Genomic DNA, 17,245 nt, shown 5'->3' on the forward strand with positions numbered 1-17,245 from the left:
AGACACACGGTTCTTCAGTTGAAAATAAATTAAAGTTCAAGTTCACCCTCCAAAGACAATTACGGGAGGAAAACCAGATATGGAAACCTAGCAACTAAGATGCATTTGTAGAGGATAATGAATGGTTTAGGTAGAAATAACACATTACTAGCCAATTTCACATATGGATTGTGACCTCTTGCCTGTAAAACTGATTTAAGATAAAAATGAATACTCTTTTAAACTAGAGGCAACCTGGACTCGGAATGCAATGATAAACATATTTTTAAAGTGGGTTCGGAGCACCTACAGATCAAAGCATATTTCCAAGTGAGTAATCATAGCAGACAGCTTTGCCTCCAAATCATGTCCCTCTCACCTAACGAAAGTTTTATTTAAAAATAAATAAATAAATAAAAGACAAAAGGCAGGGGGAAATGGGGGATAGTCATATGAAAAAAAAAAAGAAAAAGAAAAAAACCAGGTCGCTGAGAGAGACAGGGAGAATATACGTGTCTGTGCCTGTTTCACAAAAGGCAGCTTGGGGTGCATTGGAGGAAGGGAAATGTATTATGTGCAGCAGGCGGTTGAGTACTTACTGTGCCCGGTTCTCTGTCTGCTCCCGAGGTTACCAAGAAACGCACAGACATGCCCGTTCAGACACAGAGGCAAGAACAGAAATAAAAAAAAGGGGGGAATAATTAGAACACAAGCCCCAAACAGTTTTAAAAATGGCTTTTATTTATATAAGTCATTGCACATTCCTAATACAGTGATTTCCTGAAAATTACAGTATTTTGTAAACATAAGATTTACAGTTTAACCATACACAAAGCCTATTTTTTTATTTCTTGACAGAATAAATTACTTTTCTTCAAAAAATTAGTCAAGTGCAATTTTGCCCAATATTTTATGCATACTAGAATTAAAGCCTATGAAACTAAGTAGTAACAGATGCAATTATCAAACCTTTCATTTGAACACATTCACTTTCAAATTTAACTTCTTATTTCGCCCCATTTAACAACATTACTTTCTTTGAAAATTACCCAATTAAGCAGTTAACAGTTTTCCATAATATGGTACAGGCCACTGGCATTAACTAGGCAGTTGCCAAGATGTCAAGATGCCTGCAATCTAAAGAGATCGGGAAATCTACAGATGCCCACGTTAAACCCTGAAAACTTCCAGGGAGGACTGTGTTTCAGTGGCCAAGCTTTGCGACAGTTCCTCTTAGCTCATTGTTTGCTCTCTGCATGGGGTGGGGCTCTCTTTAGCGGTGCACACAACTTTGCAGCACTGTATGAGTGTTAGGACCAAGTCCTAATCTGGCTTGCCCGGCCTCTCACCTCTGTGGTGCTCTGCATCATGGTGCTTCTTGTCATCTTTTATTGCCAAGTGAGACTGCCCACTCAGAGCACTAGACAGTGCCAGGAGGCCAGCACTGCCCCCGAGGGGCGGGATGCCAGGAGGCTGAAGTCCCGAGGGGTGAGGCGTTAGGGGCACTGGGGGTCCATGGCCGTGAGAAAGATGCTGAGCTTGCAACTGCTGCTGCTGTTGGTGGCAGTGAGAGAGGAAGGGGGGGGGGTGAGGAGGAGGAGGAGGGGAGGAGGTGAGACAAGAAGGGGAGGAGGAAGGGAGGAAGGAGGAGAAGGAAAAGATGGCGGGAAGGGGAAGATGTGAGACAGGAAGGGGAGGAGGAAGGGAAGGAGAAGGAAGAGATGGGAGGAAGAGGAGGAGCGGAGAGAGGAAGGTGGAGGAGAAGGAAGGGGAGGAGGTGAGAGAAAAAGGGGAGAGGAGGAGAAGGAAGTGATGGGGAAGGGGAGAAGGTGAGACAGGAAGTATAAGAGGAGGGGAAAGGAGGGGGAGGAGGGAAAGGAAGGGGAGGAGGTGAGAATGGAAGGGGAGAAGGAAGGGAGGGAAGAGGGGAAGGAAGAGATGTGAGGAAGGGGAGGAGGTGAGAGAGGAAGTATAGGAGGAAGGGATTGGAGGAGAGAAAAGAGGGGGAGGAGAGGGAAGAGGAAGGAGAAGAGGTGATGAGACAGCAAGGGGGAGAAGATGAGGGAAGAGGTGGCAGTGGCACAGCAACATCCAGAGGACAAATACCCACGACATGAGAGAATGGAGGAAACAAAACAGGAGGTTCAACAAACACATGAAAAGAACAAAGACACAAAAGGGAGAAAAGGAAAAAATGTGATTAGTGTTTTCAGTTCATCAAAAGCTTCCACCTATACAGTTACCTCTCCCCATCTTCCCCAAACAGACTCGGAGCTCTATCTACACTGCCTCCTTCTGGCACGGGTCCTCCTGGCACAGTGTCGATGACCAGCAGTGAGCTGGGCTAGTGGGTAGGCACTCCAATGTTAGATCCATCTCTCCACGCCTCCAGGGACGAAACACAGTGTGCTGCTGAAGGTGAGACTCTTCCTGATTTCAGGAAAATTAAAGTAGGGGAGGCGCAGATGTGCACCCCACAGACCGTAACTCTACTCTCGACCAGTCACCAGGGACTAGTGACATGAGGTGACCCTGTTTCCCCAATATTCTTGTGCTAAATTACCACAGCGGTATGAGGAGACATAACCAAAATACTACCTTAAATTAATGGAAGGCTGAAGAAAGAATCAGCATCTTAGGCATATCCCCTCCCCTCCCAAGTACTCCTGGGTCCTTATTTCACAAGCCCTCACACAAGTAGGAGGAAGTACTGACATTCCCATTTCACAGAAGGAACGGAGGCTCAGGGTGTTGACTGAACTGCCAAGGTTGTCCCACCAGGCGGGAGGGGAGTGGGGTCATGTAGCAATGCCCCTCAAGGCTGCCCTCATCCCACCACACACAGAGGGAGGCATCAAGGGCCACACTGTGATAGCTGGAAGAAACCATAACATGAGACTTTGTTTATTGCTTCCTTTCCCTAAACCCACCCCTGCAGTGTCACAGAGGACAACACTGAGAGGCCTTGACGAGGAACACACTCTCCCCTGTTGTGTGGACTCTACCCACGGTGACCCAAGCCCCCACTCCCAATGCCTTTGCCTCTATCCCTTAACCCATTCCAGAAGTTAGAAATCTGTTCACACTGAAAAGTACCATTACTCTCATATATTATATTTAAGAGCATGTTGTAGTAAATGAAAAAGTATCCAAGAAATGGCCCTGAGCCATAAATCTGGCCACATTTCAGCTGTCCAACATAAAACTCATTTTTGATGAGACAGTAAAAACGATTAAAGCTCAATTTCTAAGGTGTAATGTTAGAAAATTCTTAAGATTCTGATTTGTGCTCACTTCCCTGGGACTCAATTACTCGTTTATTTATTACCCCCTTGCGTGTACTGAATACATTAAATCTTCACGCCAGATCTTCAGTAATTTCTACCCAGACCACTGGTCCTTAATTGAATCCTAAATATGCTTCCCGCCCTCCAGAGTGAGAGAAAACAGCATCTTAAAGCCAGAAATTGGTGTCTCAGTCAGTTTACAATAAATTTTCAACCACTCCTAGCGTCTTTTAAAAAATCTTTGGGAGCCAACCTTCTCTTGACACTCCCAATCCTTCCGAGGGGAGCACAGTGCTAAAGAGAGGAAAAGTGGAAAGGGGGAGAGGTCAGAGCAGGCGGCATTGATAGTATCCTTGCAAAGTATTTATAAACTCCTCATTCACCATCTGAGATCATAATAACAATTTCTTTATGCATAAAATCACCTTCCTGTCATCCCAAAGACACTAATTCTTGCTCTGTCACCTTTTAAGAGCTTGGCAATAGCAAGACATAAAACTGGAGGGGCTGGCAGCAGGCTCATGGTCCACTAGGCATGCTCATTAGCGCTTAATTAGGAACTAGACACCTGCCATAAGAAATGTGCTCGGAGAAGGATGAGGAACAGGTCTGCCCTACCAGCAATTGCTATCATTACTTGGAGAATAAGAGCTATGTCCGGCTTCTGGGAGGGAAAGGCAATGATGCATACACAAGCAAGTGCAACGGGGTAATTAAGCACGGCACGGATTACAAGATGAGAGAGGCCAAGCAGAGGGGAAGGGATTTAACTACCGGGTGGAGGACACCACCCTTTCACCCCTCCCTGCACACCCCGTTCCCCCAAAAATCCAGAACAGAGTCACCAAAAGATGTTCCTGGAGGTGCGATTTTATGTCACAGCAAAGGCATACTTGAAGCAAATGTCTGGATACCCGAGAAGTAGAGCTTTTCTGCCAAACCCAAGTTGGTTTTGAGAAAGATGAACTAGAAAGCATTGTCTGATATATCAGTGAAAAGAAAAACTAGCTTATATAATAAAGGGGCTTCACCACAGCTGTGAAGTAGACCCACGTGATTAAACCCAACATTTAAGCGAATAACTATCAACAGGGATATCCAACAGCCTAATAGGCCCCGGGGAACTCCCCTCCTCTTGAAGAAAGCTCCCTGTTCATTACTGGAGGCAACCAAGTTCCTCCATCCCTAGCTTAGCCACATTTCTTCCCTCTTTTAAAGCAAAATCCTATCAAACTGGAAGGAGTACTAAGCAGTGACAGGATGGATCACAACTACCGAAGATGCTGTGGATCCAGGGAACGTGGATTCTGTGGCCTCACATTCTACTTCTTTTCCTGCCATGCAGCACTCCTAGCTATCTTCGTGTCCACTACATGGCCTCAGCTCAGAACACACCCAAGGCAAGAAGGGTGGGCATCACAGATCCCATTTCGCAGAGAAGAGAGTGGCTTACACGGGGCTCACAGCCACAATGAGGACTATAAGCCTTTCATTCCCTAGAACAGTATTTCTCCTATGACCCAGCAGCCCAGCCCTGTTCACAAGCAGTTAGATAGAGTGTTCTCCCAAGCAAGAGGAAGGAAGAGGTGATCTCCTCCAACAAAGACCTCCCATGTCTCTCCCTTTCCAGGTAAGGGGATGCTCCTGTGGGCATATAATGCCACATATCCTGAGACAATCCACCTTCACCACTGGACGTTTACCAGAGATAAATCCACCTTTACCATGAAGCCTTAACAGCAGTGACAGATGGAAACGTGTTCTTAGATTTGTGCCTCATGAGCCCCGCTCTCTAGTCTCCAATCCCCAATCCTCCGTCCCTATGTTTGAAAAAGAAGGATCTCTTTTGTTCCAGCTCTCTTCCAAGGAAGCCTGCAAAGAATCAAGCCTGAACAGTGGCAGCTATGGCTTCTTGCAGAAGAAGATGCTTAACAAATAAAAAGTGTTATTTCTGAACATCACACACATATTGGAATGCACACAAGGACCACATCCAGGAGAGTAAACAATTAAGTCCAAAAGAGCAGCCCACCTGCACCATGTGTCTTTGAAAGGACATTTTCTCTCAACAGGGCTCACGGGAAACAATCCAGTGATCGCCACCTTCACCAAAATGGGGGGGTGGAGGGGATGGGATAGCATGAATGCTACCTGAAAAATGTATTTTACAACAAAAGTGATACTGACATTGCCATACAGCCAGGAAAACCTCAAAAAAACAAAACAAACAAAAAAACCCCAAAGGCTCTACCAACTACAGGAACCTACATGCATCGGTCTTCCATAGACCCAAACCTGCACAGATCAATGGGGAAACTGAGATGTTTCTCAACATGACAGCAAGGGTGAGAAAATCCAACCTTCCACTTCCTGGTTACCTTATACTAATTAGTAAACCTTTTTTTTCTTTTTTTTTTAGTTAATGCTTGCAGATTTATACAGCACAGGACACACAGGCAAAAAGCTTGTCAAACTACCAGAAAAGACATTTTGGATGAGCAATGGTCGTTTTTAGCAATGCAGGTGGTTTCTCAGACAACCAGTGGTTCTCAAACAGCAATTTTGACACCCTCCTTTCCTCACCCTAGGGACATCTGGCAATGTATAGAGACATTTACAGTTGTCACACCTGGAGGAACTGTGGGGGTGGGAGGAGTGCTGTTAAATATCCTACAATGCACAGGACAGCCCCCTCCCACCCACCACAGAGAATTAACAAGCCCAAAATGTCAACCGTGCAGAGGCTGAAAACTTTTAGTCTAGATCGAAGCTGGAATCCTACCCCATTACATTAGAATTCATGTTATTATACAGCAAGTGACCTGACAAATTGTTGCTTAAAAAAATAAAAACGCTTTCCAGCATTCAATTGTTCACTGTCCCTTCATCGCCATGAAATACCCTGTCAAAACTCACAAAACAAGCATCTGCTTCCCAGAGCTGACTAGTATTTTAAAATAAAACAATGGGAAAAAAGTTCACATTTCATCAATTTTAAAAGACTACACTGGGGGGAAAAAAAGGCAAAAAAAAAAAAAAAAAAGGTACAACAGCTACACTGGAAACTTCCAGATACTGGTGTTTTTGCGCCTCTCAGGTGGTTCTGTAAAGGCTTCGGTGTTGACAGAAGGAGAGACATGCACTTGCTCTTACCCAAACAATGTGGACAGGCTGGGAGCGAGACAAGTAAAACAAACACCAAACCCTGAGTTAATGATAATGAAAACCCACAAAGAATAAAGTCACCTCATCCATGTCAAACAACAGCCACGCACTCAGAATTTTAATTCCCATTTTACCTAGTGCAGCCTGGGTCAATTATGTTACTATAATGAAATTGACTTTGCTGTTTACATTCCCAGCTTTAATGTAATGCTGTAGTGGTTTCTACAGTTTTCTTTCTGAAACAGCTGTAGCACATGCTTTATCGCCACAGAGCTGCCTGTACAACTGGAAAGGACACCCAGAAAGAAAAAGAAGGCTAACGCCCACCTTAACCTCACCAGATTGCTAAGCTCTTTATCACCGACCACAGAATCAACTTGAATTTTTGAAAGTTAACCCGCTTTATAACCTTAGGGAAAACCACGTCACAAGATCACAAACTGAACCCAACCAGAACTAAAACCATGGCCTAAAATAGCATCTCTAATGCTAAAAGCGTGACAGTAAGTGGCATTTATGGTGTTTGGTATTTAAACACTTTTAAAGGGGGAAAAAAATGTGAAAAGTAGCATTTGTTGACAGTTCTCTCCAAATCATTCTTCCTCGATTTCTATTTCCCTGTTCTTTAAAACACTCAGTTCTTATCTTGGGAGACTGCAGAAAAAGAAAATTGGCATGCTACAGTAAACAAGCAGGGAGAGTAGGAAAGAGCTGTATGGGAGCAGAAGCATCAAGGACACTACTATAGGAGTCACCTGAAAACCTCCCATTATGTGAATGGCCTCTCTCATGAAGAGGGGCAAGGGTGATAAACAGGCAGAAACTGCTTACTGGGGCCAAGAATTCTCAAGCCACTTGAACACAGTTTAAAACACATACACACACCACCACCACCACCACCACCACCACCAACAACAACAACAACAACAACAAAACCCAATCCACTTCAAGGCCTCATCTCAATGCAGGAGCGCACAGAAAATGATGCAGGCAAAATGGACAGCCTATATGAAGGCAGGCACCAGGATGAAGGGCGAAATTTCTAAAGAGGATCTGAACTCATCTTTATTTTTTCTGCATTTCAGAGAATCCACAAAAGCCAACTCATCCTGCATCATCACCGACTTACTTGTTCGTCCCACCTGCCCTAGATGATGGTTACAGTGGTGACAATACTCAGAGAGCACTAGGACTGAAAGGCCTGAATTAGAGTAAGTTTTAAAACACCATGTTTATTTAGGTAGATCCACTTCTTTTTTTTAAATATTTATTTATTTAGTTTTGAGAGAGAGACAGAGAGAGGAAAAAAAACAAGTTGGGGAGAGGCAGAGAGGAGAGACAGAAGCCCAAGAGGCTCTGTGCTGCGTGGAGCCTAACGTGGGGCTTGAACTCATAAATCACTGGTGAGATCATGACCTGAGGAGAGATCAAGAGTCAGATGCTCGACCGACTGAGCCACCCAAGTACCCCTAGGTAGATCCACTTCTAAAACCATGTAAAGTTTTGATGAAAAGATGTTCAACGTTAGTAGCCATCAGGGAAATGCAAATCTAAATCACAAACAAGATACCATGTTACACCCACTGGAAGGGCTAGCATCAAAAAGATGGACAAGAACAAATGTTGGAGAAAATGTCGAAAAACTGGAATTCGCATCCACTACTTTAAGAAACAATCTGGCGATTGCTCAAAAAGTTAAACAGAGTAACCACATAACTCCGCGATTACACTTGTAGGCTTAGAATCACAAGAGAAGAAAATGCGTCCACACGGCATGTACACAATATTCACTGTGTTTTATTCGTAACAGCCAAAAGGTGGAAACAACCTAAATGTCCATCAACTGATGACTGGATTAATACATGTGATATATTGGTACAATGGAATATTATTCACGAGTAAAAAGGGTTACAGTACATGCTACATGAATAAACCTTGAAAACTTTATGCGAAGTGCAAGAACCCAGACACAAAAGGCCACATGTTACAGGATTCCTTTTCCATGAAATGTTCGGAACAGGCAAACCCATAGAGACAGAAAGATCGGTGGTTGCAGGGACTGGGGGGTGGGAGGCATGGGGAGTAACTGCTAATGGACATGCGGTTTCTTTTTGAAGTGATAAAAATGTTCTAGAATTAGCAGTGATGGCTGCACAAGTTTGTGAATATACTAAAACCCACTGATTCGTATGCTTTAAAAGAGCGAATGTTATGGTATGTAAATTATACATCAACTTTAAAAAAACACCAAAATCTAACTCTTAGCAGTCCATCGCCTTAACCACTCAGCTACCTCGTCTGCTCAAAATTCGAACTCTTAACATGGGGTGCTCTACTGTCTACTCTGAAAAGAGAGAAAACATGATGATGTCTTCTTCCAAGGAATCAAGTACAGATCACATGAATAGATGCAGGTAAATGAAAAAGTAAACAATGCCTCAACAAGTTTTCTAATAACTAAAAAGCACACAGACTATTCGGAAGAACCCAGACTTTGAAGCCAAGCCCTGCATTTGGCAGACATACCTACATCAACTCTCAGTAAAAATCTAACCTGAACCAAAGAAGTGGGATACATGTAACAGACTTTGCAATATTGCTCCTTCTCCTTGGAAAATTAATAAACGGGCTGGACCACTAGAATTTAGGTGGAGGGTATATCACTAAATGTAAGTTAGCAGAGCTAGAAGATCCATGCTTGTTGTAGCTATTTCATTTTCTCCTCTTGGTAGCAGGCTATGCATTATTCTCCTAGGGCAAATTTGCTTTATAAAGAAACTTACAGCTGGGTTCTTGATGGGCTTTCCAGGGATTAACTGCATACTCATAAGAATAAGAGGCTAACCTCATCCTCTTAAACTTCACACACTACAATCCTATAGATAGCTGACAGCTACAGCCGGAGGAGAAAAATAATCCAACATTTTGCTAATCCTTAAACCAATCACCTCATGCAACAATGGGGAGCCTGTAGGTCTACAACTCAATCTCTTAAGGACAGGAAGTCTACTACAGACACATCAGGAGTTTGTATTCATAGCCATCCCCTACACAAACATAGATAGTCAAACATCACAAAAGCCCCCAGACTTCTTCCGTTTCATACTGAGTTGTTTCAAAATATAGAGAATTATAAATTTGCCTATGAAGCAGGAATATACACATCTGACCAATAACTGCACCTTCAAAGGCCTTGGCAGAAGTTCTATTCATGGAAAATTAAGTCAGACAAGATCCAAATAAACAAGAAAGGAAAAACAAGGTGGCCTACATTAACGCTAAATGTTCGGAGTTCCTGAAGTTCACAGGCATTGCTACGGGAAATTGCTCAAATGTTCTTACATCCAACACGTCAGCACTCGGGCAGCTATCAAATATCAGGCATTCTGTGGTATGGGAAGGGCAACCCCGCCCCGGTCATCTGGTCACCTCTTCTCTCCCTCTTTCCAATTCCATCACAATGATCTGTGCAATCCCTCAGTGCCAGCAAAAGCCTTGTTTCCCTTCCTCTTAAGGAAGCCAACGGGGTCTTATCCTCACTTTTGCTTCTCAATTTTCTCTCCATCTGTTCCCCAAATTTAACTTTTTCCTCTGTTTTGAACCTTAATTTTGCTCATCTAAAGTCAAATAGCCGACATTTCTTCACTGCTGCCTCCTTATTAAAAGTCATTCATGCATGACAACGGAATGGCAGAAGCAGAGGGTCTGGATGGGTCTAATCTCAAACACCGACACCCCATGTAACCACTAGAAAAGACAAAAGGGGAGGTGACCCGCTACTTGCAGCCATCACCCCTCATGGGCACTTAGCCAAATGGACTCACAGATCTGCTGCAGGTACTTAGAGACGAGGCAGACAGAACTGCAGTTCAAGGAGTCAGGACACCATGCTGGGTAAAGGCTGCCAGTCAAGGTCTTATCTCCACAAAAGCCATGCAGGGTAGAAGGTATTATCCATCTATAGATGGTGACACTAAAGGAGGTTAACCAACTGTACAGGGTCATAAGGCTACAGAGTGGTAGCACCAAGTGTCCTACTTAAGTCCATTTGATCCTAGACCTATGCTCTGTCCAAGGTAACACAAGGCAAATGCTCTTAGAAAGATGAGCACAGAACACCATGAAGTTGGGCAGCCAGTACTTGGATGCAAGCGGACATACAATCATGCAGGGTTTGTTTTGTTTTGTTTTAAATTACACTTGGCCAATCATTTTTTATTTTTCAATCAAAAAGCAACTGGGGCACCTGGGTGGCTCATCAAAAAGCAACCGGGCGCCTGGCTGGCTCAGTTGGTGAAGCATCTGACTCTTGATTTCAGCTCAGGTCATGATCTCATGGCTGTGAGATGGAGCCCCGAGTCATGCTCCATGCTGTGTGTGGAGCCTGCTTTAGATTTTCTCTTCCTCTCTCAAAAAAACAAAAACAACAACAAAAAACAAACAAAAACCATCTTTCTTTGGGAGTAGAGAAACACTGGCTGAGAAAAAGTACAAGGGAACTTCCTGGGGTGAAAGAGAAAACTTGCACTGCGAAAGTAGTGTGGGGTACAGGGTATGTGCACACACCAAAGTGATCTGTATGTGTAAGACAGGTGCAATTCACGAGCACCAGGGTGGCTCAGTCAGTTAAGCATCTAACTCCTGATTTTGCCTCAGGTCATGATCTCATGGTCCCTAAGCGTGAGACCCAAGTCAGGCTCTGCACTGAGAGCAGGGAGCCTGCTTGGGATTCTCCCCATCTCCCTCTCTCTCTGCCCCTCCTGCTCTCTCTAAGATAAATAAATAAATAAACCTTAAAAAAAAAACAAAAAAAAAAGATTGGTGTGGGTCACCTGGGTGGCTGTCAGTTGAGCATCCAACTTTGGCTCAGATCATGATCTCACAGTTCATGAGTTTGAGCCCCGCATCGGGCTTGCTGCTGTCAGCACAGAGCCCACTTGGGATCCTGTGTCCCTGGTTCTCTCTGCCCCTCACTGACTCACTCTCTCTCAAAAAATAAATAAACACTTTTTTTAATTAAAAAAAAAAAAAAAAGATTGGTGCAATTTAGAACAATATAAAATATACCTCAATTTTTTAAAAAGCCCATATGTACAAATATATATGTATCTACGTGATCTATATTAATTACATGTGACATAAACCCATTAAAAGATAACACTAATGATCTGGAAACTAATCTCAATGAAAATCAATTATTATTATAGCAAGTAGAAGAAAAGTTCTTAGTGCCAAACTCCCCAAATAATACAAGGAAAGGTGATCTTGAAGAGTCCTTGAATCATTTTCCCTGCCTTCAGGAAGACGTTAACTATTCCAAAAACTGTTGTCATCTAAAAACCTATCTTGTTTTGAGCATTTTTAACAGAATTCTAAATTAGAAAAAGAAAAAAAATCTTCTAAAATTTTTTTTTAATGTTTATTTATTTTTGAGAGAGACAGAGACAGAATGTGAGTGGGTTAGAGGGAGAGAGAGAGGGAGACACCGAATGTGAAGCAGGCTCCAGGTTCTGAGCTGTCAGCACAGAGCCCGATGTGGGGCCCGAACTCACAAGCTGTGAGATCATGACCTGAGCTGAAGTCAGATGCTCAACTGACTGAGCCACCCACGTGCTCCAAAGAAAAAAAATCTTTTGAGGAAGACTGCTTACATCATGGAGACTGTCCTGATGTAAAAAATAAATAAATTTAATTGATTAAATAAAAAAAAAAAAAAATCAAGGCCTCCAGTTAAGTTTCCCTTCCCACCTGTTTTCTAAAGCACAAGTGAGCTGTGTCAAACCAAATAAACACTGTGCCTATTAAGATCTCTGCATTATTAAATTCTTTCTATTGCTACAAGAACATAACTTGTTTAATAGCAAAAGAGCTTATAAAAAGCAAAATTCAGGAATCAGGGTTGCAATTATTCCACCAATTATCAAATACGCTATCAGTGAAACTGTTGAAAAAAAAAGTATGGCCAAACTATTTCAATAGTTTCTCCAAATATCAAGTATCAAAGAGACTTATCTTTCTTAAATACCAGTAATCTGTAAGTTAAAGGCAGGTGCTATCTGTAGTGGAAAAGATTTAAAATTCAGTGGTTTTTGTCAGGTACGAGAACTAAGTTTGCTACGCTGCTGAGAAATGGGCATCATTAATTCACTCAACAAGGACACAAAAAATTCAACCTCTCTCGTCCTCCTCCAAGACCGTCCAGAGTCCCAGGACACAAGCTGAGCCTACCTTAGAAGCTTGGTGTCCTTGAGAAGATTTCACTTTTTCCAGGTTTGCTAAAGAGAAATGTCTTTAGCCCTGCCAAGCAAGCAGTAAGCCCCCTTGATTGTACCTTAAAGGGAATGAGAATGTTTCGGCTCATTTGCATTTTAAAGGCTACTCTTTCATGATCTTTCACACTTGTAATAGATGTCTAAACCGTTAAATTACTATTTCTTTTCTTAGCCTGAAAGTCGATGCAGACGAAGAGCGTGGCCTCTCCCATTGTTCTTCATCCTGAGTCGTTCCTGAACAATACTGACAGCTGCTATCAAACCGGGCTGCATTTACTCTGTGCGCAGCTGCTGCTTGTAGGAACAGACAGCCTCCCGGAGCCTCCTCCCCTCTGGGGAGACAGGTTGACACACTGCATGTTCAATGAAGGGGTGCAAAGGTCCACTGAATTGTCAACCCAATTTTATGCTACTTCAATTTTCCGGGACGCGCACAATTCCTTTCAAGCAAAAATCAAGCATATGCCAGAGCATGAAACTTACGGTTGCAGGATAATTATTGATCACTACGAACTTTAAAAGAGCCTTCTGACATAAATTAATATACTGAGCCAAAAATTACAATTATAAAAAACTGCACATGCTGGAGACATGCAATTGGCATTAAGTCTTGTGCTAGGCCCAATTCACTGATTTGAGTTATTGTTGCTAGCTATCAGAGCTAATCTGCCTTTATAATCTCAACAACATGTTTCCTGGATGAAAGCCATTCATAAAATTAGCGATTCATCTGCCCTTCTAGAGCAACCTGCTATTTTTATTTTCTGATTCAATTCAAAGTGGGTATTACCTATAAACATCTGGTTAATACAATTTCCTCCTTTCTAATGTGTAGGACTGGGCAGTGCCTTTGAGAATTTGTAGGTACGAGGATGTAAAAATTGAGAGACTATCAGAAAACAAACATGTTCCACAAAGTTTAACCGGGTACTTGAGAACTGCTTTGCATATGTTTTTCTTTAATCAAAACAGGCTTTTCCATCCTCATTCATTTGGGTTAAAAAATTTCTGTGCTCGAGCTACAAGTACAATTTGCTATTAGTCTTTGCTAATCAAACACGGTACATGCAAAAGTACCAGCGAATATTTGATTTGATCTCTGAAATAAAGCAATTCATTACACAAGAAAAGGGTACAGAAGGCAGCCGACAAATGCAGATGTAATTGTGTTTTTTGTTGAAATGTGATTAGAGAGCCCACTAAGTAACAGTCAAAAATGTGATCTAAAGGGGGAGAAAGGCAGAGCCGGGTCTGGGGGAAAGAGGAGGAGGGGAGAATTGTTTATGCAGAGCTAAGCTGTCAAGTGTAATAAAGCAGCTTGAATAAAATTTAAGCTGAAAATCCACTGAAGCTCCCCATTTCGGGGAGGAAAAAGCTATTAAAAGGAAATGAAGGTCACCCTCCCAGTTTATTTCACCTAATTGACTGCCAATAGCTTACCACAGGCAACCCGACTGCAGATCCGCAATTGAGAAACTGATGAAAGGAGAGTTTTCAAGCTGAGGCTCATTCTTTAATCCTCCTTGGCTCTTATGTTTTTTCTCCATCTCCAGTTGGGATGTAATTTTAAACCCTGATGGATTAACTGGTTCCATTGTCTGTGGCCGTCATTGGACTATGGCACTCTTAATCCGTACAGCAGCATGTCTAATTATCATTACAAAGTGTCTGAGGGAACTATAAAGACCAGCAGGGCATCTTCTCACAAGCAATTAACATAAATTGATAAATGAGTGATTTGAATCCGCTCAAGGCAGTCACATATGAATAAAATCAGAAAGGATGGTCCCTTGTTTCAGCTACTTCTCTGGCTTAGTCTGGAAGGGCAGCAAACATGAGAACCGTCCAGGGTCCTGCAGTGGCGGGGGAAGGGCTCATGCAGGGGATGGACTGCATGGTCCACTGGGCTCATTAATGCAGAGCAAATGACCTGTGATTGACAAGCAGTCGCCAGCATGGAGTGCTAACTGAACTCAAGGCAGGAGAGCAGAAACCTGGTGAAAGGCTAGAGAGCACTGGGGCAGACAATTATCACTTCTTCAACGGCAAGAGAGCGCTCTTTTCATTGGGGTGCCACTTAAAAATTCATGAAGGAGGCACAAGAAAGGGAAAGAGCAGTTACATTGGGTCTAATACCCTAGATGACCAAAGAAGGGATAATTCTGAGACCTGTCTTGACCTCTCTGTGATCCAAAGGTATAAAAAAAGGTACAAAAAAAGCCAGAAGTAAGGGAAGTATATACAACTCTAACCTGAAGCTCTGATTTAACTAATAGAGCAAGGGTGATTTAAGTGTCAGAAGATACACGGCACTTATGTTCCCATTGAAAAGTAGGTATTTCTTCCCCTCCTCAACATGCTGCTATCACCTTCCTTATGCTCCTCTGTATTTCCCCTACACACCTTGCCATACCTAAGCCCCCCTCCCCCACACTTATCAAACAGGCCAATGTTAAACCACGTAACACCATACAGATAGGTAGACAGATTAAGCCATCAAATTAATAAGAAATGAAAGCTGGTTATACACACTGTAGGAGGTAGACCTGGAAGGCCACGTACCCCGATGATGGCATTCAACTCTGCCATGGTCACCTGTTTGGCACGCTCGACGGCCTGGGCCACCTGTTGTTGATGCTTCGAAAACAAAGAGAAGAAAAAGTGTTAGCAAAGAACTTCACTGTACCTTCCAACAACAACAAAAACACAAAGGCACATGCAATGCAGATCAAGGAGAATATGGATTCAAATGTGAAGGTTCTCAAGCACTTACTGCTATTTCACAGAACACAAGTACAGCAGGAAAAGGAAAACAGAGAAGGGCACTTCCCTATTTCTAACCAACACTAGTCCCCGCTTAACTTCAGATGGGAATTTGGGGCTTGGAATGATAGAAAAGTCAAAAAGGACATCCAAACTGATAACCCGAAGCCTTAGAAAATCAATAGTACGGGATTCGGAAGATCACCCTGGCCTGCAAAAGGGGTTTGTTGTAAGTTTGAACAGGTAAAGTTTACAGCTCGTTTAAAACCCCCATTTCTATACTGAAAATTTAAACGTGAAATCTTCGATTACTTCTCTGGCCAACAAATCTCAACCCACCAGCAGTTTTTGGGAACTCTGGGAATTCCTCTCCTTCTTTAGCCTTTAGATTTTTCATCCTCCTGAGGGGAAAATGAAGGACCCCCCCACCCCCCTCAACAATTAGTTCACACACTGGAAACCTCCCAACTCCACCCACAAATAAAAACAAAGCCACATCTTTGTTCTGGGAAGCATGAGACTTTAGCAGAAACCAGGATTACTCAAGTCTAACAACATGATGCCAAAGGTTAACAAATCGAACTTGTAACATCAAGTAGATGTTTTAGGCAGGAAAAGGCAGAGGGGTGCTATCCAGCAAGGAACAGCAGATACCAACAAGAACAGACACCCAGTATTCTAGCTGCAGGCCCAAAAAGCTTTTACAGCTTTTCTGTCTCAAGACACATGCATCCTGTACACACTTAAAACAGTTTAGCATTTATCGGCATGTATCCGAAAGTAAAGTAAACTTGAAGAGTATGAACATCCGCTTCCTCCGTGGACAGCGTGAAGTCAACCTGACTTGAGGTACAAGGACCGACCAATGAGATACCTGCTTTCATGGTCAAGTCAACCCTGATGGAGCTATTCTGAAAATGCAGCAAAGGAAAAGCTCTCTAGAGGAAGGACACTTGAATCAGCAGCAGCTACCAGGCTTATACTACTCGTCAAAGAAAAGAAAAGCTGTTCTGTTTGATCGTCATTTTGCAGTCTTCCACATGAAAAAAAAATTAATTTGGGGTTGAGCTATTGTCACCACTTTTACAGTGTGCCCTCAGATCTGTGAGATGGAATAGCAGGGGGTTTACACACTTCAGCTGTAACAGATGTTCTTCACACTTGTTCCTTGTGATAAAATTAACATCTTAAAACTAGCTAATTTGCAAACAGAGAAGCAACATAATTGCACTTTAACAGCTGAACAGTTTTACTTACTTCCTGAGACAGAAATGGAATGACTTGTGCACAAATTGTATTCAATCTCTTGGCGATTTCAGTCTATAAAGACAAAGCCAGATAAATGTTTAGTATACTTCAAAATCAGTTCAGAAAGATAAAACTTCATGCCCAACACTTGAGCCCTCCACTACCTCACTCTCAAGGGCATAAAACTGGCTTTTCCCGGCCTGTGCTGCTAATATTTATCTGGAGATAAACAGCAGATATTAATCCCACTTGCAAAGTAAGACATAACCACACGCTTTATTGGTCACTTAAAGAAAAGATAATGGGTAGTTTAATTGAGTTGGGAAATCTGCATGGTTTAAGGCTGTATGATCCTTTAACCTGGTGATTGCCAAGCCCCTTGTACGCTTATTCAATTATGGTGTACCACCACACATTTACACTGTTACAGCAAGTTTATTCCTACTGGTGTCAGAGGCCAGCGGGGCAGGGGCATGGTCAAACACCATCTAGCTTTCAAGACAAAGTCGAGAGCGAGAGAGAAGAAAGGAG

The 17,245-nt window shown here is 42.8% G+C and overlaps 1 protein-coding gene across 4 annotated transcripts in view; it reads right to left on the bottom strand.

The window, feature by feature from the left end:
• The window catches only part of TLE1 (TLE family member 1, transcriptional corepressor), a 91,061-nt gene that overhangs the window by 44,909 nt on the left and 28,907 nt on the right, over positions 1–17,245 (bottom strand). Inside the window, exons 5-8 of one of the 4 annotated variants that reach the window (XM_030292905.1) lie at positions 16,724–16,786; positions 15,236–15,340; positions 1,329–1,533; positions 579–595 (exon numbers count right to left, since the gene is read on the bottom strand). In XM_030292905.1, the coding sequence (XP_030148765.1) occupies positions 579–595; positions 1,329–1,533; positions 15,236–15,340; positions 16,724–16,786 (390 nt within the window). The remainder of the gene's footprint in view (positions 1–578; positions 596–1,328; positions 1,534–15,235; positions 15,341–16,723; positions 16,787–17,245) is intronic. The other 3 variants (XM_030292906.1, XM_030292907.1, XM_030292908.1) reach the window with 3 other exon arrangements.

This window comes from Lynx canadensis, chromosome D4, assembly GCF_007474595.2.
Source record: "Lynx canadensis isolate LIC74 chromosome D4, mLynCan4.pri.v2, whole genome shotgun sequence".
In the NCBI taxonomy this organism is placed as follows: Eukaryota; Metazoa; Chordata; class Mammalia; order Carnivora; family Felidae; genus Lynx; species Lynx canadensis.